The 27,272-nt window shown below is 37.6% G+C and overlaps 1 protein-coding gene across 2 annotated transcripts; it reads left to right on the plus strand.

Annotated features, from left to right (window-relative positions):
* Window positions 1-3,754: 3,754 nt before the first annotated feature.
* On the plus strand, window positions 3,755-25,393 carry LOC127635257 (uncharacterized). Of its 2 annotated transcripts, none has more exons than XM_052115165.1 (13): window positions 3,755-3,896; window positions 9,531-10,399; window positions 12,255-12,435; window positions 12,533-12,672; window positions 13,738-13,988; window positions 14,275-14,577; window positions 14,702-14,963; window positions 16,441-16,633; window positions 18,060-18,220; window positions 21,629-21,703; window positions 22,520-22,666; window positions 22,764-22,860; window positions 24,103-25,393. In XM_052115165.1, the coding sequence occupies exons 2-13, from the start codon at window positions 9,580-9,582 to the stop codon at window positions 24,164-24,166; spliced, it is 2,694 nt and encodes an 897-aa protein (XP_051971125.1). In that variant the 5' UTR covers window positions 3,755-3,896; window positions 9,531-9,579; the 3' UTR covers window positions 24,167-25,393. The 2 variants fall into 2 exon arrangements, with proteins under 2 accessions (XP_051971125.1, XP_051971126.1); XM_052115166.1 differs by having other exon boundaries at window positions 22,767-22,860.
* Window positions 25,394-27,272: the final 1,879 nt, after the last annotated feature.

A 27,272-nucleotide genomic window follows, 5' to 3' on the forward strand; every position in this document is an offset into this window, starting at 1 on the left:
ACTTGTTCATGTGCAATCAATTGCACAGTGGCTCAACCGATGAAGCGTTACACTTGCGATGCAAAGGATCGGGATACGGGTCCTGAAGAGCATGCTAGTCAACACATGAGTTGAGAGTGTCATAGTTGCACAATAAAATGATATGGTAGCTTCAGCAATTGTATTTTTGATCTCACATTTGCTCTTTATGACACTATCGGTTAGGTTTAGGTTTAAGGTTTAGGGTAGGGTATGTTTTGCTGCTTTAAAACTCGATAGAGCATTAACCTTAAAAACGTTTCGCTTCTGTTTGAGAAAATGTAACTCGCTTTTAGCGCCACTCAGTGGACATTTCACACGGAAATGCCACGAAACATGTAATGAACCATGTAAGAGTATGCCATGGACGTGCAAGAAACCTGAAATTTTGCATTTCAAAGAGGTTTGATACTATCAATCACTACTTTCACTTTCACATTCTTCTTCTTTAGTTTTTTGGCGATTTGCATTTTTCGTGCATGTAGCCACCAACTGGTAGGGGCGGGTCAAAGGTGGAGATTTATAGTAAAAAAATAACTTAAATATCGATCTGTTTCTCACCCACACCTATCATATCGCTTCCGAAGACATGGATTTAACCACTGGAGTCATATGGATTACTTTTATGCTGCCTTTATGTGCTTTTTGGAGCATTACATTTCTGGTCACCATTCACTTGCATTGTAAGGACCAACAGAGCTGATATTTGTTTCTAAAAATCTTAATTTGTGTTCAGCAGAATACAGAAAGTCATACACATCTGGGGTGGCATGAGGGTGAGTAAATGATGAGAGAATGTTGTTGTTTTTATGTTTTGTTTGTTTAGAAAACTATTCCTTTAAACTCAGTTAGAGTCAGATATAAAACGTGCAACCAAACAATGGGCCATATTTACTTGTGGCTGTGTGAGGGCTGGTTTGGGTGTGATGTGCATGTTAAAAACAGCTTTTAGCAGCTATGCTAGAACATTGAAAAATAGGCAAGGGTACATCCGTAGTGAAGCAATTATAGATTACACAATTCTCAATTATGGAGAACAAGGAAGTGATACAGTTATAACATGTACAAGGCAACTCAATGCAGCCAGGACAGAACAAGAGACATGACACTATTAATTAAAACAGTGCTACTCAAACCTGGTCCTGGGGTCACCAGCACTAGATTTTGGCATCTAACACACCAGATACATTTACATTTATATTTATATTGTATGCAAATGCACACAACATTGAGGGATTTGATTGGGGTTTAGACAGTGACCTCTGGTGTTTAAAATGAAAATGTATATAAAAAAAACCAAACACAAACAAATTCATGTTTCAGTCCCTGAAGCAAGCAAGCAAGCATTCTGTATGAGCATACCCCTAACCTTAAATATTACACTTCAGCATGTAATTCATCATTCACAGTTTGTGCTACGGACAAAAATGATATCTCAAATCATCTCGCTTGTTGAGGAGAGATGTGCTGTATCTTTTTAAAGTAAACAGTCTTACGATTTCTGTCAGGCAGACAATTAAATGGCTTACAAAATAGTGAAAACAGGTGATTTTTTTTTTAAATTACATTGAGGGACCCAAGCCATATCTAAGACCAGAATTTCACTGCGACTTGGGGGTGGTCTCTTTTTACTTGGACCAGATTGCAAACACTCTAGCAACCACACAGCAATACCCTGGCGTATTCTTTCTTCTGCAGAACAAATCTCCACTCCAGTGGTTTAATCCATGTCTTCTGAAGCGACCTAAGGGATTTTGGGTGAGAACAGACCAAAATATAACTCATTTTTTTATATAAATCTTGACATCAGCAATCTCCTTGGCGATCATGATTTCAAGCTCAGTTACACTTCCTATCGCCATCTGGGGCTCTGCGCGTGTGTTCAGCACTAGGAAGTGTAATCGAGCATGAAATCATGATCATTCCTAGAGACTTTAATGGCAAGATGAACAGTGAAAATGGAGTTATATTTTGCTTTGTTCTCACCCAAAATCCATTGAATCACTTTTCTGAAGAAAGAAAAATAAAAGAAGGAATGAATGTTACAATGAGGCACTTACAATAGAAGTTAAATGGCCAATTTTTTGGAGGGTTTAAAGGTAGAAATGTGAAGCTTCTGCTTTTTATAAATGCACTAACATTAATTCTTTGAGTTGTTCATAGCAAGGTAAAATTTTAAATAACTTTACATTGAAAAGGTAAATAATTGAATCACACTACAGTCGTGTTAACACATAGTGTTTACATCTTGTGCACTGTAAAAATAATCCTGTTGTTTAAAAAAAAACTAAAAACTGGCAGCTGTGGTTGCCAGAATAATTATGTAAAAAAAATACCTTAAAAATGTCAACAACTTGTGCATTTTACAGTTTAAACCTGTTGTAATTTACATGACCACGATGGCACTGTATTCTGTTAAATTTACAGTGAAAAAAAAACATCATAAACTTGATATTATCCTTCTGAAACTGTACAAATTTTGTACTTTTTACTTTATACAGAACAGCACATGATGACATGAAGTTCACCAATAGTGCCTCTTCCTGGAGCAATGACCAGTAAACATGTGGAGGCACACAAAATGTAAACAATGCAGATGTGAAATTTAAATAATGCAGTAAACATTAAGTAATCTACATCAAATATTAAACAGAACAGCCCAATGTATGTAACTGATATTCAAAATAAGAAGAAACTATTCCCATAAAATAGAATGAAATATGATGTGTCATGCAGGGAATTGTGGGAACACCCGATTACTGTTTTTTTTTTTTTTTTTTACTGTAATTTTAACAATAATTGACTGTAAAAAAAGTATATGTACTATCTTGTTAAACATAATGTACATTTTTACCATTAAATGTTTTTTTTTTTTTTAATATATTAAAATGTTATTCTATATATTTCAGTTAATATTCATTAATCAATTAACGTTTCATTTCTGTAGCATTTTTACAGTTAAAATTACAGATTTTTTTTTATTATTATTTACAGGGTGTCTACTTTTGAAACTGTGAATATTTTAATGTAGTTAGTGTAGTTTAATGTAATTGTAAGTGCCTCACTGGAACCCAATTTTTTTTAAAAAAAAATTTAAGAAAAGGTCAAAATATTACTGTTAAATGTATTGAACCTGGAATATTCTCAGAATATAAAGTCACGTCAAAATGCATAAATGTCATCGCATGCAGTTCTGAGAAAGTCCACAAGTCCACTCTGAGAAAGTGTCTTTTCTCAGAACTATTTATTTTTGCAATTACATCTTTCTTTTTTCTCACTTATGGTAATTTTTTGGTAAATGTATTAAATCAGTACCCAGTTCACACAGGTGTCCTGGCAGGGCAAAATGTGTTCATCACATTAACTATGGACATGTTCCACTACACTGTTTGGGACCAGAAAGTTTTAATATACGTTTTTTGTCTTCTCTTTGAACACTATATGAATTGTTTTATCTTTTATAACTTAACATGTAAACTTATTTTGTGAAACACTTGGTTTAAAAGTGTGCTCGTGCCATCTTTCTTTCAAATAAATGCCACTTGTTTTGATATTTTACTATCTAATCTTAACATTTTACATGTGGCTTAAATGTCCAAACAACCAAACAGATTCGGCAGCCACTGATACTAAGGCAAGAGCAGATTCACAGTAAGCAAGATCTAGAGAAATCGCCTTTTTCCCAGAGAACACAATGGACTGAGGCATCTGTCGGGGAAACGGGGTGTATGCCTACGGGAATGCGCGTAAGCTCACCCAGATTCATCCCCCACCCATCCGCCCACGTCTGCATGCGAGACGGTTGCACCGCAGCTGCAAGGTTACCGAGAGTTCAGAAAACACTTTTAATCGAGTTCTACCGGACCTCAGCCGTCACGGTAAGCAATATTAGCTCATTAAACCAGACAAAATGCGACGGCCGCGGTTCGGTTCTTCTCGCTGTTGTCTTCTTTGTCATTTTCTTACGGTTGACTGTTTTACGTTGGATCACGTTTGATGGCGTGGTATTTTGAAGTGCATTGATTGCGCCGCTTTTGTCTGCAACACACAGATAGATGTGAGATCAGATTACAGTAATAGGCTAGTCAATTTTGTAATGTTCTTTTAATTTGTCACTTTTGTCTTTATAATGTCTAATGGCTTATCTGTGTGCTGCTAAAGTGTGTAAGAAGTTCAAGAAAAGTTCCTGTGTCCATCAACATGATCCATTAGATACAATTCATGACGTCACAATGACAGTACTGCCAACTTATTTGTTTTTAAAAATTGGAATGTGTTACGGAATGGAGTTTTCCACTATGAGTGTTTCAAACAGTGTGATGATACATTGTAGTCATCAGTGTTTATTTGCACACCAAAGTGACATTTAAATGTAGTCAGTATTTCATTGTCATATTTCTTTATTTTCATCTAAAATGGCATATCATTTTAGCTACAAAAATAGCATATTTTAGATGAGGACAGGGGCGGTGCTAGGGGGTGGCCAGGGGTGGCCTTGGCCACCATGGACTAGAGGTCATGCTTCATGGTGTAACTCATCAGATGTCCAGGGGAAGGCGGCTTGTTGCTGCTCGCAAAAGTTTTTTGAGGAGACAGCTGATTGCAAGGAATTAATTTGCATCTTTGTTTACACTGCACGGTTGCTCACGCTCGTGTCCAATGTGAAATTATCGCCACTGTCATCTCCTATTATACTCTATATTTATAACCTATAATAGTATTTATAAGGTGTATAGGTAGATAGACAGACAGATTGACTGACAGACCGTATTTATAGTGTTGCTTGTACTTGTATGTCATTGTGGTGTCATTACTTTTTTGGGACTTTCAGGAATGTGTTGTTGTCGAAATAATGATGTCGTCATCGGCTAAAACGCATGCGCAGGCTACTTTACTTCCTGAATGAGTCCGAGTTTCTTTCACATTCACGCGAATCGCGCTACAGGTCCATTGCAACCGAACTCAGACCACCTCCTTCAGGTAGTCTCAGGTTCAGTACCATGGTGCACGCCCCGGTCCGCATGACAGCTTTCACATTACCAATTTTTCATGCGAACCGTGCTCTGTTTCGAACTAAACTCCCAGTGTGAAAGCACCGGAAATGAAACCGTACCCGAGACTGTGTGGCCCGACCCTACCTGGCCCGAATGATACTGTCAGATTTTAAACCCGAAATCGCTTACTATCTCATTTCTTCTCCTAGCAAGTACTGTTGCAATAGGCTGTATTTTATGCAAGCATATAGGCAACATTCGTAACCGTACTGAAACAGTAAACATACACGGTTTTAACAAGGCACAGCAGATCCTCAGTACACTAGAGCATAATGGGGAAAAAAGCATTGCCGAATATTTGCTGAAACTTCACTTGGTGCAGAACAATCTGGAATAAAATGAAACAATGCAACAGTCTCCTCTATGCAGCCTGAACTTGTTTAGTATGTTGAATCTTTGTGACAACTGCACTAAAAACAATCTAGACGCAGTGCAAAGATTGAAACAGAGCGCAGGTGTCTCAACATGTCAAGGTCTTTTTAACGTGACACAGTGTTTACAATGTGCCGGTCTTATGTGAGAAGCTGAAGAAAAAGCAAGATGGGGTGCAAATGTCAAAGACATTCATCCAGCATGAGTTTACATAGGAAAAAAAGGGGGAAACAGAACAGATGTACGCGAAACACTTTAGGTGTGAACGGCCCCCCATTGGCCACCCCTCTTGCAATTGCCCTTTTGCTAAATTTTCTACACCAACAACCACCATCACCTGTGATGCTGTGCAACCACCGATACTGTGCAAAACGGCAAAAACATGGATGAAACTGTAACAGACAGCCAACTATTCAAATATTTGTATGTATGTAAAATGACATATTAAACACATTAGCTACTTTAAAGTTACTCTGTTGTGAATTCCTCGTGTAAAGTTTAAGATGTCGTGCTACACCTAACCCTTACATGCATTATTATGGAATACAATGTGGTTAAAGATTACCATACTACTATTTTTAAAGGCATAGATTTAGGAAGGGATGATAGAAACATGTCCCTGTCAACTTTCAGAAATTAAAAAAATGTCCTGACTAACATTTGGGCAGTTTTACCACTTAGAACATACTTAAACTTTATAATATATTTCTATTTTAATGGCTATTAAAATTTATCAGTATCATTATTCATCTGTAAATTATTGTCCGAGGTCTTGTCAAAGATGTTGTCACATGGCACCTGTTACTTTTCTCAGTCACTTGGTTGTGATTACTGGATAAGGGCTTTTTAATCACTCTGAAGATTACACGGTCGGATTTCCATTTGTATGTTAGGTTCAATCATTTAAACTAATAGCTTTAAACAAGCATACATTTAGTGTACATATGTTTCCAATCTAAGACTAAGTCACAAAACATCAGAGTTTTATATGCGTCCCAGTGGAAGATTCTGGTTTTACAGGCGGTAAGCGCTCTCTTGGGGAAAACACATTCGAATTTCAGCGACTGTGCCAGGGGGTGGACTAGATTTGCAGGATTTTAAAATGCTAATACAACTGCACAGACAATTGATTGCCATCCAAATAAAGAATTTAGTGGTGGCTAGTTAGGCAAATTAACTGGCAGTATGATTTCAATACATTCTTTGTACGGCATCTTCATTGTCATAATGCACCACACATTCGCAATTGGAAATGATCAGGGCTGCAGGTGAGGCCAATCTGGCACGCACTCTCTGCTTATTCGGCCAGTATGTGGTTTGATGGAGGGTTTCTGCTTTGCATAGTAAAGACTTAACTTGCATCTGTGGATGTAGTGGCGAATGGTGTTGACTAACAAAGGTTTACTAAAGTAATCCCAAGCCCATGTTCATGATATCCATTCCAGATGAATGCTGTTATATAAGACAGTGACGTCTGAGGAATCAGAGATCACGTGCATTCAGAAGTGGTTTTCGTCTTGCTCTTTACGCTCCGAGATTTGACTAGATTCCTTGAATCTTTTAACTATATTGTGCACTGTAGAGGGTGAAATACCCCAAATCCTTCCCATTGGTATTTGGGGAACATTGTTCTCAAAGTGCTGGATTATTTGCTGAAGCATCTGTTGGCAAATTGACAAGTCTCGAATGATCCTTGCTCTTGATGGACTGGGCTGTTTTTGGAGGCTCCTTATATACTACGACACAATTGTCTCACCTGTTAAACATCTCCGGTTTCACATCACATTGTTATTTCAACTCGTCAAATTGTTATTAGTCTTAAATTGCCCGTCTCAACTTTTTTGGAGTGTGTTGCAATCATCTGATTTATCATCTGATAAATGTATTTAAAAAATTTAATTCACAAGGTAAAACATCATATAATGTTTAGTTGTAGCGCTTTCAATATAGCAAAGTGTGAATATAATTTACAAATCACCCCTTTTTGTTTTTTTTAGTAATTTTTCATACTGTCTCAACTTTTTCGGAATTGGGGTTGTATGAGGAATATTTGCAGGAGTGGTGGTGGTGTAGTGGCTAAAGCACAGGGCTGTTAATCAGAAGGTCGTTGGTTCGAACCCCACAGCCACCACCATTGTGCCCTTGAGCAAGGCACATAACTCCAGGTTGTTCCAGGGGGATTGTCCCTGTAATCATTGCACTGTAAGTCGCTTTGGATAAAAGCATCTGCCAAATGCATAAATGTAAATGTAAATGGGGAAATATTGTGCCTATAGACACTATACTATCTTGCATTCTTAATATCAACCTGTTGAACAATGTCCTCATTGCAATATGTCCCTACCAGCTTTCAAACCAAACCTACACCCTTGCTACTATTTCTGCAGAATATAGTATGTATGCTATGTACAGATTTATTTTCAGAGTATATACTATATTTGATGAATGACGCACTTTTCAGCTGGTGTTGTTTAGATATCTATGCAAGTAGTATGTATAGATCCCGGACATACTTCATCCTGGAACATTGGTATTGACTCGTGACCAGATTTATGACGTTATAACAACAAAGGTGAAAATCTATTCTGGTTTCATTAATCAAGCATAATTGAAGCTCTAGGTACAACTTTCTTGGTATATATAGCACTTGCAGTTAAAAAGAGAACCACTCGCGATTCACAACCGTTCTTTTAAATCCAGCGTTTTAAACGTTACATCTCCTCAGATTCGAGGGATTATGAGATCATAAATTGTCCAATCTCTCCACATTTCAGAATCTTGCTTGAAATAGGAGGTCATCGGGTTATTTCTCGCTTGCTGTTTTTTCAATAATTTGTATTTGGACATACTACTCCATTGGCATATTGTTTGTGGCATACTATATAGTAGGCAAGTATGGATATTCTGACACTGCATTTGTAATTTTCTGTATGCTTATGTAGCCGGTGGGTTGAAAACAATCACCACTGGATACAAAAATATGTTTTGGGGTTTTATTCTGATGGCTGTCTGTTTAACCGTGACACATACTTAATACATGCTTAAGTTCTTGCTTAAATCACACACAGTATTCTATGCATTTAACACATGCTTAAAAACTCACAGCATTTAATGCATTTAAGTTATTGCTTAAATCACACACAGTATTCTATGCATTTATCACATGCTTAAAAACTCACAGCATTTAATGCATTTAAGTTCTTGCTTAAATCACTCAATGCATTTTTTTGCTATTTTATACAATTTATGAACATTTTGTTTAAAATTAAAATTTACCTAAATAATTCTCAACCAATGAACAAAACTGGGAGCTCTCTTGAACAATACCAGTTCTCAAGTTTCTAACACAAGAGAGTGCCGGAAAGCAGGTGTCATGAAACTCCGGTTTCACAAAACTCTGGTTCTTGAAAGGGCCACTTTATTACTAGAGTTCAATGACTTGAAATGTCTCCACTTGGCTACACTTAGAATACCTGGATTGTCCCGCTACATTTACTTGCAGAAAGTGTGCAGTATAGAACAGTACACTGTATAAAAGTAATATCTGCCAAAATGTTTACCATCTCTTTCTTGACTCATAATTTCTGACAATGGAAACTTAATTTAATAGGATTAAACAGGCAAAGTAACTTTTTCAGATGATAACTGGATGCAACTAGCTGCACAATCTTGCACAGCTACTCATTCTTATTACCGGGAAAGCGTGAAATAACTGTTCAATGTACAGGTGAAATTAAGAGTTTTTCTTAGTAAAAAAAAAAAAATTAATTTGTGCAATTTGTATCATGAACTGAAGTATGTACCCACTTCGAGAGCACAGGCTTTCTCTGACAGAGTCAAGTCTGTGGTTAGTGGATGAAATCTTTGATAGCAATTGTTTTGGGGGATGTGGTTTGTGTTTTTAAGGCTTCCTGGATCACACTTGAAGTAAAGTTGCAGAACCACACTTCCTCTTACAACTACATTTAGAGATAACCCCTAACCCTAACCCTAACTTAATTATGAAAATTATGTCATCTGTCATAACATTTTGGCTTTTCAAAACTTTTTGTGGCCACTGGAATTCATTTTCTGTTTTGTCCACAGGTCATTTGAGCACTCTATCTGTCCCAGAGTTGTTAGGAGGTCAGCAGCCATGCATGTGAAACTTTTGCTGAACTTGGTGTGCATGGTGTTTTTGGGTATTTTTAATGTTGCGACCCCGTGTCTAATAATCAGTGAGGTAAACTGTGACAGTCCCAAACTTGACACTCATGAATTTGTGGAGTTGTACAATGATGGCTCGAATCCTGCTTCTCTGGATGGCTACACTCTCGTGTTCTACAATGGCAATGGAGACTTAGCCTACCGTGTCATCAATCTAACTGGACACCAGACGGACCAGCAAGGCTACTTCTTAGTTGGATCTTCTGAACTGAATCCCCGTCCCGCAATCGTTCTCCTTCCCAACTCTGTTCAGAATGGACCTGATGCCATTGCGCTCTACGGGCCCAATTGGACACCAGTTCCAGTTGGGGGGCATGTTTCCAGAGTTGGTTTGTTAGACGCAGTGGTGTACACTTCTCGTAAATCTGCAGAAGGTGCTGATGGTCTTGCTTCAGTTCTGACTCCAGGTTCAGTTCCGTACGTGGAGGATGAGCAGGCTTTTGAAGGGGACGAGTCGATTCAACGCTGCTGGCAGTCTGAAAACCTCTGGACGTTCCACACGGGCCCACCCACTCCTGGATGGATCAATCACTGCCCACTGCCGACCCCTAGCCATGTTTGGATCAATGAAGTGGATCTCGGTGGGCCGGATCAAAAGGGCCTTGTGGAACTCGATTTTGGCATGGTAAACAGATCATTTTCTGTTGTTCTTTATGATATCACCACAGATCTGATCAGCTCAAGTGTGGAGTTCACTGCAACACAGGCCGGAATCGTTACGCTATCTTTGGACACTGCCGTTTTGTCAGGTAATGTTTCTTGTATACAATACAGACTCACCAGTGAACTAATTTAACAAACACTAGCCCAAACCATTTAGTGTTGTTTATTTTTTCATATAATATTGAATTAATCATAAAGAATAAAGAAATGCATGGGTCATATTTCACCCCAAAATGAAAAGTAAACAATTATACATTATTTTGCTTGAAGAAAGTGAAGCCTATTTTTAGGATCATTAAGGATTTTGTATTTCATTAATTTCATTAATGTTATTTATCTGTATGAAAATATATACAGTATTGTGTATATATATATATATATATATATATATATATATTATACTATAGAAATGTGCTTTTATTTAAGCAATATCACACGAGTAAGAGTGCGATATGGCCCTACATCAGCACTGCTGTGATTCAGCTGCAGGCCGAATGCTGTAGGTAATCACAGCAGTGCTGATGTAGGGCCATATAGCACGAGTGTGATATTGCTTATATACAACAGTTCAATGAAAAAGTACATTTTTAAAAATTAGGAAAAACATACAGTCATAAAAACGCATTTGTGTATGGAACTACTTTCTTACGCGACGGATCAGAATCGGCCGTTACTGTTCAAAACAAATAATGCCTCCAAGCCTTCGTTAGTACGGTAATTAAAAAATGTCACTTCAAAAATAGGATCATGGCTTTTGCTGTTTCGAACAAGTTATTGGATAAACAACAATGGATGTGTGTGTGTGTATGTGTGTATGTGTGTGTGTGTGTGTGTGTGTGTGTGTGTGATAGAGAGAGAGAGAGAGAGATGGAGCATGTGCAATCACTTGTTGCCATACCCAAGCAGAGATGCTGTCAGCTTTCTGAAGATGAGCTTTCTCAGCGGAAAAATGGCATCTAAGCAGGGATATTTCTCCCTATTTTGCGGTAGCCAGTGCGCAAGTGTCGATCACTATAGAGACCGCAATGTCCTCCGCCATTTTAAACAGCACTCATTGTGTAATTTATCAGTCTGTTGTGTCTCTCAGCTGTGATGAGCCGTAATGCTGAAGTTGTTTGTTTAAAGCTGTTTAATGCTATTTCCTAGCTTTAGCAGTGTAGTAGTAATAATACGAGCGATCATGAAGAGCTGTTGTATTTAAACGGCTGACGCAGATTCACTTCACATCACCTAACTAGCTCATATTACACACAAAAATTATCTTTTGCCACCAGCTTCTGGCTAACATATGTAATGGCCTAAGAAAAAGGCACATATGCTCTGCTCTTACACTTTAGTTTAGAACGGCATTAACACAAACGGAGTGACACACACACACACAGTGAAGCGTTCGAGTCCTGATGGTGTCAGACCATCAGTGCTCATGGAACGTCTCCCGTCCAATCAGATTCGAGGACCAGAACTAACTGTTGTGTGTGTGTGTGTGTGTGTGTGTGTGTGTGTGTGTGTGTATATATATATATATATATATATATAGCACCTTTCTATTATATATATATATATATATATAAAACTACTGTAAATATGCAATTAAGCAAAACTTCAGTACAGTATACCATGATGTATAATTAAATTGCACTTTACAAATGGCCTTTACTAAATTATTAAATCTATTTTTTCACATTACTGTAATAAAACAAATTCACTATGCTACTAATAGTTGGGAGGAACATTTAAATGTGCTCAATTGTCATGAAAATGGGAATGTCACTGCAATAAATAGTGGTCATAAAAATCGGCTTGATTTTATTAGTGATTTAATTATAATTATTTCATTGTTTACTTTTTTATTTTGAGGTAAAATTTGATAAAACACCCCAATACTTGCATAGTTAAGAGCTAATCCATGTGACCCTTTTAAAGTAATATTTGCTGTTTCAGTGTCACAAAGTGTGGCTTTGGCAGTGTATAAAGGTCCTGCATCAGAGTTCCCCAAGGGCAGCCCCCTCAGCAACCAGCAGCCAATCGATGCCTTTGTTTATAGTGATTCAGTGCACATGCCCAGCGATAACCTCACAGAGACGCTCATACCTGGGAGAAAACCATTCATACTCACAGAGAGGTAATCTGAATATTCAATAATGCATGATGCCTTTTGATGGACTTTGAGTTTGTATGTGTTTATTCATGTGTATATGTTATTTTTGTTTGCCCAACAGTTTTCACACAGTAGGTGTTTATGCCAGTCGCTGCAGTGTTGCTGAATGGACGAGAGATCCGGGAATGTTTGTAATGAGGCCGCGAAGTCCCGGAAAATCCAATGACTGCACTTGGTTTCAGTCCTGTCCACGTAACATCAGTAGGTCTTTTTGTCTTGTTCATGGAATATAGCCAGACAAATATTTTTTTTATATACAAACATTTATTTGTATACTTTGGTTACTGATGCCAGTTTACAATATCTCTACCAGTTTGTTCACCCAATTTGAATTCCAACCTTTGGCAAACGCGACAAGCAATATTTTGTAAGTTGCATGATTTATTTATATATTAATATTAGGGCTGCCGATTTAACATGTTCATTCAGTGCGATTAATTATATAAGAAAAAAATTATTATGTCCCCAGACTTTAATAATGATTATTCAAGCTTGAAGAACCACCTGTTTTCAGCAGGGGGCAGTAAGCGAAACTCCGGCTGTTTAGGCAAATGCGTTCTTGCACTCAAACAAGGCTTGATGGAGTGAAAAGCCGAATGCAGGGATCTCGAGACGTGTTTTTGTTAGCTTCAAACTACTTTTGACTTGACCTTAAAATGCTGTGTTTATGACGCAATGCAACCAAAATGAGATGCTCCAAAAAAATCCGTCTGACACGTGTACATTGACGCATCTTTAGAAAAGCATTCTCGGACAGCTTGATGAATTCTTGTGCAAAATGATGCTCAGCAGTGCCAATAATATGGAAATAAACAATATATTGCCTTCTAAAGCCACTTTTTGTTTTGCTTTATCAATGCTTTAGTCATCTGCCACAATAATGTAATGTATTATATAATTATTTAAATACAGCTATTTATAATTATTTAATCATCATGTGTTGAATTACTGTTATTTGAGGGCCTTTATCTGTAAATATTCAAATTTCAAGTAATATATTTCAAAAAATATTCAAATAAGTATTCAAATCTACTTTTCAGTTATCAGTTCCTAATAATATGTACATATATATATATATATATGTCTGTGTGTGTGTGTGTACTTTGTACTGATTATCAGTGTAGTATTAGAAAATAGTACCATGTTAATTCCCCTAGTGAGCATGTCAAAGGTGAACTTGCAGCATCGTGTCTGATTAGGACATAATTCTGCATACTGAATAATTTTGTCCTGGCTTATACAGTATTTACATTTCCGTTATTTTAGCCTCTTACACATCACCGACAGGACGGCTCCAGCCCCCCTTTCATAGCAATAATGATTTCCTGCTTAGCGAGATCAACTCCGATTCACAAGGAGCAGCAGAAGACGAGGAGTTCATCGAGTTGTGGCATCCATCTGGCTTCCGTATGTCCCTCGACTTCATCTGGCTGGTGTTGATCAATGGACAGACTGGAGAAATTTACTTTGAACTGGAGCTCAATGGATACTACACTGACGATAACGGATACTTCCTGGTAAGCCGCTTTAAAAGCAACAGGCTAATGGTCGAACAAATAGATAGTCTCGCCCCAAACTCACGCCATTGGTTGAGTCAGTTATGCTGTGTCAGGTGGTCTGGGCGCATTAAGCTGGGATAGGAGGAAGTATTTTAATAGCTTTAAAAAATTACAAAATGACTAATCTTGTGTGAGCAACAGACAAAAATTTAAGTCATTATTCACTGATAATCTTACCCTCCATTTTTATTATGTAGTTATTACTTTTGTAATTTTGCCCTCTTTTTGAATCCATTCTTCCCAGATTGGCAGTGCTAAGCTAGCTGCAGACATTACCATCAAAGTCAACACTGTACAGAATGGACCAGACGCCATAGCGTTATATCGGAGCGAGTCTCCACCCTCTAAGGGGAGTCAGAGTATTCCTACTGATGGTTTGCTTGATGCAGTGGTTTACCGTTCTCGTGGATCTGACAAAAAGGCTTCGGAGCTAACGGAAGTGCTGACACCTGGACAGCTCCCCCTGCTGGAGGATATCAACGCGTTTCCCGGTGATGAGACGCTCACCCGATGTGGAGCTGACAGACTCAACCTCAATGCTTACAGGGTGAGATCTTGTATTTCTGATCATGTGTTTATATCCTGTGATGAACCTGTATGAATATCACCATCTATTTTAAGACTGTACTGGACACAAAAAAAGTCCTATTAACAATTTACTGTGTCTACAGGTCGCTTCTCCAACACCAAGGAAAAGGAATGACTGCCCAGCCACACCCACTATAGCCACACCCCCAGAGGGTGTCATCTTAAATGAGTTTGGTGTGGACGACTCATGGGATCCTTTTGTGGAGCTGTCTGGTCCACCGTTGACTTCATTGCTTGGAATTATTTTGGTATTTTTTGTGGATAAAGCTACAACAATAAACTACCCGCTAACTGGCACCATAGGAAGTGATGGGTTATATCTTCTTAAGAATGACTCTAGTGCAGGTGAGAGTGTTTTTAAAAAACAAATAAACAAACAGAAACATAATGCCTTTTTTGAGAGGCAGTACTAGTATTTGTTTTGCCAATATATAGGCTTATCTGTCTTAAAGGTATATTCTGTGTTCAATACAAGTTAAGATCAATCGACAGCATTTCTGGCATAATGTTGATTTCCGCAAACATTTATTTCAACTTGTCCCTCCTTAACTTTTAAAAGCAAACATTGAGCTAATGGTGGGGCACTTACAATGGAAGTGAATGTTGCTATTTTTTGGAGGGTTTAAAGCAGAAATGTGAAATGCTTTTTTGCTGTATTGCAGTGTTTATGGAATAACGTCTTCCAGGACAAGTTGTAAAATTGCATGTACTCTAACTTTACACAGAGAAGGTTAGTAAGCGATTTTATCACATTAAAATAATGTTATTACGTATGTGTCATCTGGCTATACTTTTGAAACGGTGAGTATTTTAACATTTACGGGTTGGCCCCATTTACTTCCATTGTTAGTGTCCCACTGTCCATTTTTGCTTCTTTTTTTTAAGAAAAGGAGGGAGGAATACATTTTTGTGCTAATTAACATGCTGCCAAATGAGCTTCACTTGTATGAACCCAGAATATTCCTTTAGAGCAGAGGTTTTCCTATCAAGGGCCATTTGAGTATTTACTAAATTATTCTTATTCTATACTATTGCTTGCAATTACTGATTGTGGGTTGAAATTTATGGATGCATTCCATTACGTGCTAATGCACCAAGAAAAAAATATGTAAAAAGGTCTTTCTATTATATCATATTTTGCTTTGTTATTATAAAAAAATATTTATTTTTTACTGTAATGGAATCAAGGCAATGTTTTTGCTTGAATAGCCTCATGGAGTGGGTAAAATGGTCTCCCAGGCCTTATACTGCCCTGAGGCCTAACGTTCCCCACCCCAGCTTTAAAGGGATAGTTCACCCCAAAATTCAATTCAGTCATTTAGTAGTGCCACCCCTAATGCTGTTACTTTTTCCGTGGAACACAAAAGGAGAACATCATGCTCCTGACAGTTTATATTGGCCATTTCTGGATTTGAAGATTATCAGTGAATAATTATTAAAATTGGTTGCATGGGCCAATTTATGGGACTTTTTTTTGTCCTTTTTGTGCTGTATAGACATTGTCACTATGAACTGTTGTTGTATGGAAAAGAGCTTCTTGAGGATTGTTCAAAAACTCTCCTTTTGTGTTCCACGGGGATGGGGGATGGGGGGATGGGGGGGGGGTTGATTTGAAACAACAACATGGGAAAATAATGACAGAATTTTCATTGTTTTGGTGAACTATTCCTCTCAGCTCATAATTTTCATCTTCGGTCACTTGTTGATATTTCAGTAATAAATAAAATAATATGTAACTGCGTTTGAATTATGAAAACCTTCAGTAGATGGTTAATTTGTTTTGTTTTTATTCAATTGTTAATACATTCATCTCTCTCTGCAGATCAGGGTTTGCTAGCGCTTAATAAGTTCAGCGCAGTGGTTTTGTGTTTTGAGCCGTCAGGATCTACCGTTTGCGGGACTGACTCACGTCATTTGGACCGGCTCATCTTGTCCAATGAAACATGGTTACCGAGGATTCTCCTTTACAGCACATCAGACAACAAATTACCAGAATTGAGATACCCAGTGCCAGGGTTTGTATGGGTGCTGTGTGGATGTAAATGAGTTCTGTTTGAGAAGGTTATTGCAATTCAGTTATGTAAGCGTGCAGTTTACAATTACCATTAAACTCAGTTTTTACTAATTCCTGACATTTCATTGTAGAAAACATTTCCTGTCTTAGGTCAGTTAGGATCACTACTTTATTTTAAGAATGTGAAATGTTAGAATAATAGTAGAGAGAATTATTTATTTCAGCTTTTATTTCATCACATTCCCAGTGGGTCAGAAGTTTACATACACTTAGTTAGTATTTGGTAGCATTGCCTTTAAATTGTTTAACTTGGGTCAAACGTTTTGGGGAGCCTTCCACAAGCTTGTTGAACACAAATGTTCTATCGGATTGAGGTCAGGGCTTTGTAATGTCCACTCTTAGACTACAATGTTGTTCAGACTTTGTTGTCCTTAAGCCATTTTGCCACAACTTTGGAGGTATGCTTGTGGTTATTGTCCATTTGGAAGACCTATTTGTGACCAAGATTTAACTTCATGGCTGATGTATTGAGATGTTGCTTCAATATATCCACAAGATTTTCCTTCCACATGATGCCATGTATTTTGTGAAGTGCCCCTCCTGCAGTAAAGCACCCTCACAACATGATGCTGCCACCCCCATTCTTCACAGTTGGGATGGTGATCTTTGGCTTGCAAGCATCTCCCTTTTTCCTCCAAATATATGTGCAAACAGTTCAAATTTTGTTTCATCAGACCAGAGGAAATTTCTCCAAAATGTAAGATCTTTGTCCCTAAGTGCACTGGCTTTTCTATGGCTGTTTTGGAGCAGTGGCTTCTTCCTTGCTGAGCAGCCATTCACTTGTTTTACTGTGGATATAGATACTTGTCTACCTGTTTCCTCCAGCATCTTCACAGGGTCCTTTGCTGTTGTTCTGGGATTGATTTGCACTTTTTGAAGGAAACTACATTCATCTCTTTGAGACAGAATGCGTCTCCTTCCTATGATGGCTGTGTGATCCCATGGTATTTATACTTGCCTTCTATTGTTTGTACATTTGGAAATTGCTCTCAAGGATGAACCAGACTTGTGGAGGTCAGCAATCTTTTATCTGAGATCTTGGCTGAATTCTTTTTATTTCCCCATGATGTCAAGCAAAGAATTGGCTAATTGTCTAAAGGCTTGACATCATTTTCTGGACTTTTCCAAGCTGCTTAAAGGCACAGTTAACTTAGTGTAATCTTGTGACCCACTGGAATTGTGATATAGTCAATTAAAAGTGAAATAATCTGTCTGTAAACAATTGTTGGAAAATCATGCACAAAGTAGATGTCCTAAATGACTTGACAAAGCTATAGTTTGCTAATATGAAATCTGTGGAGTGGACACTTATGACTTCAACTGTACCTGCTGTGCTCATGTGTCTATCTGTGTCTTTGTGTCTATAGTTTGGATTCTACAACTCGTTGCACGTCAGATGGGCCTACACAGTGGATTTATTCCCAAAGGACTCCTCGTCTACAGAACCTCTGTCCCAGTCCTGCACGTTCCATCTCTGTGGACCTGTGCCTGCAGACAGAAAATAATGATTGGCAGGGAAAATCAGGAAGTATGCAGAATAATATTTTGTAAAGGAACAGTTCACCTAAAATACAAATTCTCTCATAATTGTCTTCCCTTCATATCATTCCGAATCCATATTTTTTAATATGGGACACAAATGTTAAAATTCATAGTGACCACATCTGTCAAGCTCCAAAAAGTACAAAACAAACTTTCCATACAATGAGTTGCTGAAATTATATTTTTTTATTTCTCATCAGCAATCACAGGATGAAAATTCTCTTTTTTCTGATTTACTCACCCTCATGCCATCCCAGATGTGTAGGACTTTCTTTCTTCTGCAGAACACAAATTAAGATAAGTGAATGGTGACCAGACCTTTGTAGCTCCAAAAATCACATAAAGGAAACATAGAAGTAATAAAATAAGACTACAGTGTTTAAATCTTTGTCTTCAGAAGAGATATAAAAGTGGGGGTGAGAAACAGATCAAAATCAAAGTCCTATTTTTTACACTAAATCTCCACTTTAACTTTCAATTTCAACATCTCACTTATGGAAGTGAAAATATGCAGGCACCTCATGTGACTTTCAGATGTAAAAGTGAAAGTGGAGATTTAGAGAACTTACATTTTGATCTGTTTCTCATCCACACCTGTTATATTGTTTTTAAAGATTCTGATTCAACCACTGGGGCGGCTGTGGATCAGGTGGTAGAGTGGGTCGGCTGCTAATCACAGGGTTGGTGGTTCAAATCCCAGCCCACATGACTCCACATGCTGAAGTGTCCTTGGGCAAGACACTGAACCCCAAGTTGCTCCCAATGGTAGGCTAGCGCCTTGCATGGCAGCTCTGCCGCCATTGGTGTATGAGTGTGTGTGTGAATGGGTGATTGGGACACAGTGTAAAGCGCTTTGGGAACCTCTGAGGTTAGAAAAAAGCGCTATATAAGTGCAGACCATTTACCATTTACCATTGGCGTTGTATGGATTGCTTTTATGCTGCCTTTATGTGTTTTTTGGAGCTATAAAGTTCTGATCACCATTCACTTGCATTGTGAGGACCAACAAATCTGATATATTCTTCTAAAAATCTTTATTTGTGTTCTGCTGAATAAAGTAAGTCATACACATCTTGGATGGCATGAGTGTGAGTAAATGATGAGAGCATTTACATTTTTGGATGAACTATCTCTTTTAATTATATATTAGACTTTTGAAATATGCTACTTTTGTATCCTTTTGAAGCTTGAAAAGATGGGCACTATCCACTACCGTTATATGGCGATTAGGACATTTGTAAAAATGTATCCCTTTTGTGCCCCAAAAATATAAAGGTCATATGGGCTTCGCACAACATGAGGGTGAGCAAATTATCACAGAATTGTCATTTTTGGGAGAACTATCCCTTTAAATGAAATGGACTTAAAACTGTTCACAGCCATCCCTTTCCCATTATGCCTTTAATTCCTTGGGTGTGTTTTCTCGACATGTTTGTGCATGTAATGTTGTTTATGAGTCACAACTGCTCATACAAATACAGAACTATGCAAACTAAAAAAACGAAACTTTAGTCACACTTTATTTGACAGAGTATTACTCTGTATTTACCAAAGGACAAATTAATATTAATCAAATTCATGTACATACTGTATTGTGCATCTGCATGTAAATACACTGTTAAAGTTATTAGTAGTTCATTTTAGTAACATGTTATATGTGTAGCGCAGACATTGTAAAACAGCGTTACCAAAACTTAATTCCCCCCTTATTCCCTTCAACCCTTTCCACAAAGATGGTGCATGATATAATTTATCATGTTTTAAAAATAAATGAACGTTGCAGAAGCTGTTGAACTGTATATTTTTAGTGTTTTGTTGTAACAGAGAAATGGATAAAGGGCAAATTTATAAAATGTGTATGTGTACATTTATAAGGAAGCAGATTTATGGGTGAACTGCCACTTTGAAAGAGCCACATCCTGCATTTTTATCATTTGATGTTTTCCCCCAATTATAATGTTACATTTTTTGTGCACAAAAAACAATTATGTTTTTTTGTCATATTGTAGTTTTTCATGACTGTTCCACATTCTCTCTGACCCTTATGGTGCGTTCACATACAATGCGAAGACAATTTTCACCTCACTTTGCTCGTGCAAGTTTGACCGCTGGATTATAAATGCGTGTATAAACTCGCGTTCACGTATTCCCCCTTCTCTTCCGGAAAAGGACAGGAGGAGGGGCTTCTACAACTCGGTTCATAGTAAAGTACCACCAATATCTGGAATCAAGTAGACGCGCATATTTTCAGAACTTCCCAGGTAGTCCAATCGCTCACTTTCCTCCAAGCGATGCCTTTTTTCGTCCGGTCTCTGTACATGTATGATGTTGTGTCATACAATTCCGGGTGCCCATACAACAATTCTTTCACCCATTTTTCCAGATTTCTTCTGCTACTACGTCAGTACGTCAGTGACATCCGGACAATCTTATTGCTGATAGACTTTCGCGACAATGCGTCATGCAGATTTTTCGCTCTAGTTGAAAAATGTCAACTTGTGCAAATATGCGAATGAAGCGATGTCAAGTCAAGTGGTTTTTATTGTCGTTCAAACATATACAATTAGTACTGTACACAGTACTGTACTGCGTCTATTCGCATCTTTCCATTGACTTTGTATGTAATCACGCCATGCAAAACGCTCGCTTCGCATTGTATGTGAACGCACCATTAGAACAGACTGTAGAGCGAAACAGTTTGGTTCCGGAAGTAAAGATCCCTTTAATTTTACATTTACATTTATGCATTTGGCAGACGCTTTTATCCGAAGCGACTTAAAGAGCACTTATTACAGGGACAATCCCCTGGAGCAACATGGAGTTAAGTGCCTTGCTCAAGGACACAATGGTGGTGGCTGTGGGGATCAAACCAGCAACCTTCTGATTACCAGATTACCAGTTATGTGCTTTGACCACTACACCACCACCACTCCATATTCTTCATAGAACAGTATATTTTAAACAATAACTTTATTAATCTTTATCAACAGCCCTTCAGTGAGGGCTGTGTTTAATAGCAGAATTCCTGGTGAAGAACTACACTACCCATGATCCTGAAGGGCAATGATTTACCAATCAGAGAACCTCTACAATTTGCTACATGGGATTGTCTTGTACCTTTGTCCTTTTAATGTTGTGATTCACCGCAGAGCTTGTTTCTTTAGTTCAGGGCTTAGAACCAAGACGGCTGAAAAAGTGGACTTGCAATGTGGCGCACTGTACCTTTAAGGCTTGTTGGCAAACACCTATTTTCATTGGCTAACCTCTTCGCATATTGCTGGTTTTGCTTCCCCTTCATTTAATTACAGCCTCTTTGCAAGTATTATATTGACAACATAAACTGTTAATCCTGGGATGATTCCTCTTTAGATTAATAGAAATCTGTTTTTTATAGGATGTGACAAGGAGGGATTTGCTGATTTACTAGAACAGTTTTGTAAATGCGGCATCACAAGCTTACATCTTAAGGGTAAGATATTACACAAGCATACGTTTAGTTGGGTAAATGGGGACATACCAGGGGCGTAGCCATCATTTTAAAAATAAAGAGGGACTGAATGTTTAGCACTAGACGAACATATGTATATAAGAAATATATTTTTCAATTAACTAAGTCCAGAATTAATTTTATGCTGCTTTTGTGATTTAATTTACCAATTGTCAAAGGCAAAACACAGTACCAACATATTTTGTCCAAATTGAGTCATGACTGGAATTGGGTCTCTTTAGACTAAAAATGTGATTCACTTTTTATGGGCATCCTGCGACAGATGGGTTTGACCCAACTACTGTAAACTTGGATTCAAAGAAAAAAAAATGTGTACAAATTTGATGATGAAAATTTGGCTGGAAAATAATAATAATAATAATAATAATAAAAAGCCATATTTCTCAGTTTCAGCGTTGGCGTAGTTACTGCATTTAGCCTTTGTGGGACAGAATTTGACTACAAATAGCTTAGAGAAAAAGCCTTTGGCTGGATTACTTAAGATTTTATGAGCCATCTTAAACCAAGTAATAATACATATGCTTTTGACTCATTTTAATTTACAGACCTACTTCTCAGTGAATCTCCCAACAGCAAAGGATCAGTACTATTTTATTATATCTAATGATTATTCAGTGGGAGGGAGTTTGGTTTTATTGACAGTGAGGTGTACACGTCCCCCTCGTCCCCCGTGCATTCTATGCCCATAGGACATACCATACGTTCTATTGGTTTTTACAGTACATTAATGCACAATTATAATAACTACAGGCTAACCTTAGTGTGTTTGTGTTGTAGGTGTGAATGTGTCCTGTTTACCGCAGAGAGTGCATGCCGTGGGGTTTGTCTTTGCTGCATTTGATGAGCAGATGGTGAGTCTCACTGCAAGACTGAATGACAACAAACTGTTGTGTCCAGTGGTACAAGAACGACAGGTTCAAGGAGGTACAGGCCACACACACACAAACACACAGTTGTTAACGCCACATAACTTTGCTTTTGTGGATGTTTGGGGCTTGTATTGATCCATCTGTATTTCCAGCAGGGGCATCTGTTGGCCTGCAGGTGGGGCTTGTGCTTACAGCGATTCTGTTGTTTGCATTGGGTGCTGCATTATTTGTTTACCTGTACAAAAAAAGGTGAGTTCAGAAGGGAGAGAGAGAGTGTGTGTGTGTGTGTGTGTGTGTGTTTTGAGTTAAGCACATGTGATGTTTCACAATGCTTCAAGGTGGTTCAGGAAGAGTTCCTATGACGATGGAAAACCTGGAAATATATGGGAATTTTAAAATAGTGAGCTGTCCAGGCTTGGGAATGTCATGGAATTAAATAACATCCTAAAAGTCATTGAGATTTAATGCTATTGATCCTCGAGGCACTACTTTTTTTACCCTTTGCCTATTTTAACTGCTATTTCAGTCTTTGAAGTTACTTAAAATATGTTCCAACTTAAAGGGACAGTTCACCCAAAAATGAATATTCTCTCATCATTTACTCACACTCATACCATCCGAGATGTGTATAGCTTTCGTTCTTTTGCTGAGCGCAAACAAAGATTTTTAAAAGAATACCTCAGCTCTGTAGGTCCATACAATGCATGTGAATGGTGGCCAGAACTTTGAAGCTCCAAAAAGCACAGAAATGCAGCATAAAAGCAAAAAGTCCATACGACTCCAGTGTTTAAATCCATGTCTTCAGAAGTGATATAATAGGTGTGGGTGAGAAACAGATCAAAATGTAAGTCCTTTTTTTTTGTCTAAATCTCCACTTTCACGTTTTAAAGGTAAAGTGTCGATTTATAGTAAAAAAAAAAAAAAAAAAAGGGACTTACATTTTGATCTGTTGCACAACCACACCTATTATATCGCTTCTGACATGGATTTAAACACTGGAGTCGTTTGAGTTACTTCTATGTTTCCTTTATGTGATTTTTGGAGCTACAAAAGTCTGATCACCATTCACTTGCATTGTATGGACCAACAGAGCTGACATATTCTTCTGAAAATCCTCAGTTGTGCTCTGCAGAAGAAAGAAAGTCACACAGATCTGGGATGGTATGAGGGTGAGTAAACCATGTAACCTTGTAAAATGCTGTAACGCATGTAAATCCCAGATTTTATCACGTTAACACGTACAGTGTTTACGTCTTTTGACTACGAAACTGTGTGTAATTGAATGTTTATATACTGGCCCCATTCACTTCCATTGTCAGAGACTTCCTGCAAATGCAAAATTTGTTTATTTCTATGTATAAATGAGGGATGAGTCGAAGTAATTTTTGTGGTAATCAACTTTATGTTGCAAATGCTGTCGATTGAGCTTAACTTGTAGGAACATTCCTTTAACAGCCATTCGTGTGTTTTTGTCTGATTGCCTTTTCACAGGCGGCCTGCTGACTACCTCTCAATGCAGCTCAACGAACAGGCCGAGACGCCACTTCAACTTTAGTGTGTTTGCATGAGTGTGCATGTGAGTTTGTGTGTGGGTGAATGCTTGCAGAATCATACGTCTGTGTATTTTTAAGAGTAGTGTTTTTAACTACTTGTCCTTGAAATGCAAGCAAACAGATTTACACAGATTTCAAGTTTTTTCAAAGCCATATTTTTGAACCTGCTATATTAACACCCCAATGATTTTCATTTGTTTAACGTTGTTTAACTTGTTGAATGTTTAAACTGAAGTTCTAAAGAACATTCTTTTATTAAATCCATTCAAAGTGTGTAATGTTTGTGCCACTAGCTTCACCAAACAGAAATGCTAAAATAATCGCTGTTTTCAACCTCTACCATCCTGAGTTGACTCCACATATTTAGCTGGGGTACGAGAAATCTTTTAAAATAGAAACAAATTACACATCATATTTTTGTACAATTTCTAATATTAATTGAAAATACCACCCTCGTGCCATCCCAGATGTGTATGACTTTTTTTTTATTCTGCTGAACTCAAATGAAGATTTTTAGAAGAATATCTCAGCTCTGTAAGTCCATATAATGCAAGTGAATAGTGACCAGAAGTCTGAAGATCCAATGTAGACATAAAGGCATCATAAAAATAATCCATGAATTAATCCATCCATTTAAATCCATGTCTTCTGAAGCTATATGATAGGTGTGGGTGAGAAACAGGTTCATATTTAAGTCTTTTTATTATAAATCTACACTTTCACTTTCAGCCACCTGCTGGATGGGGCTGGTCAAAGATGGAGATTGATAGTAAAAAGGACATAAATATTGATATTTTTCTCACCCACACTCATCATATTGCTTCAGAAAATATGGATCTAACCACTGAAATCATATGGATTGTTTTATCTGCCTTTATGTCTAATTTGGACCTTCAAAGTTCTGGTCACCATTCACTTGCATTGTATGGTCCTACAGAGCTGAGATATTCAACAAATAATCTTAATTTGTGTTCAGCAGAATAAAGTCAAACCCATCCGGGATGGCATGGGGGTGAGTAAATGATCAGAAAATGTAAATTTTTTTGGTGAACTATCAATTCAATTTTCTGTATAGTGATATAAAGAAGCATTGTCATTGTTGTGGGACATTTGCTCCTTGGCATTTGTGCTATTGTTTGCAGCCGATTGTTCATTTAAAAGAGAAACAGATGATTGTAGGGAATTTTTCACATTTACTCAGCTGTAATCAATAAAGTGATTTGTGTGTTCATGTGTTCAAAGATTTTCTGCATCTACAAAGTATTATCAAATATTCTCTGGGGCCACAGAAGGGTTTCAGAGTGTAATAGTGTACAGTAGGGTATTATTAGGATAGATACAGCCCATGTTGAAGATATTCCATCTTGTTACTTGTATAATTGCCACTTAATCAGCTGCCATTCTCATTAGTTTTATATTGATCACAACTGCTTGTTATTTAGAAATTAGACTGTTGTTTCACTTGTATGTAATTCTAGGACTGTCATTGCAGTGTTGAATTTAAAGGGCTAGCTGCAGTTAGATGTTCCAGCCTGCTTTGCGTCAGTGAGGTCTAGATAGATCAGATAAACGCATTCATGCAATCAAGTTTTTTTGGTTTATGATTTTGAAAATAACTGTGGAATTGCAATGTGCTCCATTTTGTTTGAAGGGATTATATATTTGATCTCATTGGTTAATGATGAGTCTTTTACACATTTGTCAGATGCAGTTTTGTAAAATAATGCAATCAAAATAAAGGATTGTTTGCTAATATTGGCTGTGGATGACCTACTTGTCTATAATATAATATAGTGGGTGCCAAAAGTCTGAGACCACTAGTAAAATAAATTCTTACGCTTGATTAGTGCACATTTCAATATTTGTAACTCATTTTACGTCTTGGTTTTAAATTTCTTTTAAATTTATAAAAATCCTAAAATGTTATTTCCAAGTAAAAAAAAAAAAAGGAACTTTTGGATGCTGTAAATATGTTAGAATTAAAAGATGCTCGAATCTTAACTTTTAGATTTGGTCTCTTATACAGTTGAAGTCAGAAGTTTAAATACACTTATGTTGGTCATTAAAACGTATTTATTTTAACCACTCCACAGATTTCATATTAGCAAACTATAGTTTTGGCAAGTCGTTTAGGACATCTACTTTGTGCATGACATGAGTCATTTTTCCAACAATTATTTACAGACAGATTGTTTCACTTTTAATTGACTATATCACAAATCCAGTGGGTCAGAAGTTTACATACACTAAGTTAACTGTGCCTTTAAGCAGCTTGGAAAATTCCAGAAAATTATGTCAAGCCTTTAGACAGTTAGCCATTTAGCTTCTGATAGGAGGTGTGCTGAATTGGAGGCATACCTGTGGATGTGTTTTAAGACCTACCTTCAAACTCAGTGCCTCTTTGTTTAACATCATGGGAAAATCAAAAGACATCAGCCAAAACCTCGGAAAAACAATTGTGGAACTCCACAAGTCTGGTTCATCCATGCAAGCAATTCCCAAACACCTGAAGGTACCACGTTCATCTGTACAAACAATAGTGTGCAAGTACAAACAGCATGGGACCACACAGCCATCATATTGCTCAGGAAGGAGACGCATTGTCTCCCAGAGATTCAGGTAGTTTGGAGTGAAAAGTGCAAATCAATCCCAGAACAACAGTAAAGGACCTTGTGAAGATGCTGTTGTCACATTTATAAAGTATCTATATCCACAGTAAAACGAGTGAATGGCTGCTCAGCAAGGAAGAAGCCACTGCTCCAAAACTGACATAAAAATCCAGACTACAGTTTGCAAGTGCACATGGGGACAAAGAGCTTACTTTTTTGAAGAAATGTCCTCTGGTCTATTAAAACAAAAATTGAACTGTTTGGCCATAATGACCATGATTATATTTGGAGGAAAAAAGGTGAGGCTTGCAAGCCGAAGATCACCATCCCAACTGTGAAGCATGATAGTGGCAGCATCATGTTGTGAGGGTGCTTTGCTGCAGGAGGGACTGGTGCACTTCACAAAATACATGGCATCATGAGGAAGGAAAATGATGTGGATATATTGAAGCAATATCTCAAGACATCGGTCAGGAAGTTACAACTCAATCGCAAATGG

This window comes from Xyrauchen texanus, chromosome 42 (assembly GCF_025860055.1).
Source record: "Xyrauchen texanus isolate HMW12.3.18 chromosome 42, RBS_HiC_50CHRs, whole genome shotgun sequence".
In the NCBI taxonomy this organism is placed as follows: Eukaryota; Metazoa; Chordata; class Actinopteri; order Cypriniformes; family Catostomidae; genus Xyrauchen; species Xyrauchen texanus.

Bases quoted from the DNA above. Each gene is read 5' to 3' on its own strand.
- LOC127635257 (XM_052115165.1), top strand. From the start codon at position 9,580: ATGCATGTGAAACTTTTGCTGAACTTGGTGTGCATGGTGTTTTTGGGT. The intron at 12,436-12,532 runs GTAATCTGAATA...TTTGCCCAACAG, and splicing joins CCATTCATACTCACAGAGAG to TTTTCACACAGTAGGTGTTT. The intron at 16,634-18,059 runs GTTTGTATGGGT...TTGTGTCTATAG, and splicing joins TTGAGATACCCAGTGCCAGG to TTTGGATTCTACAACTCGTT.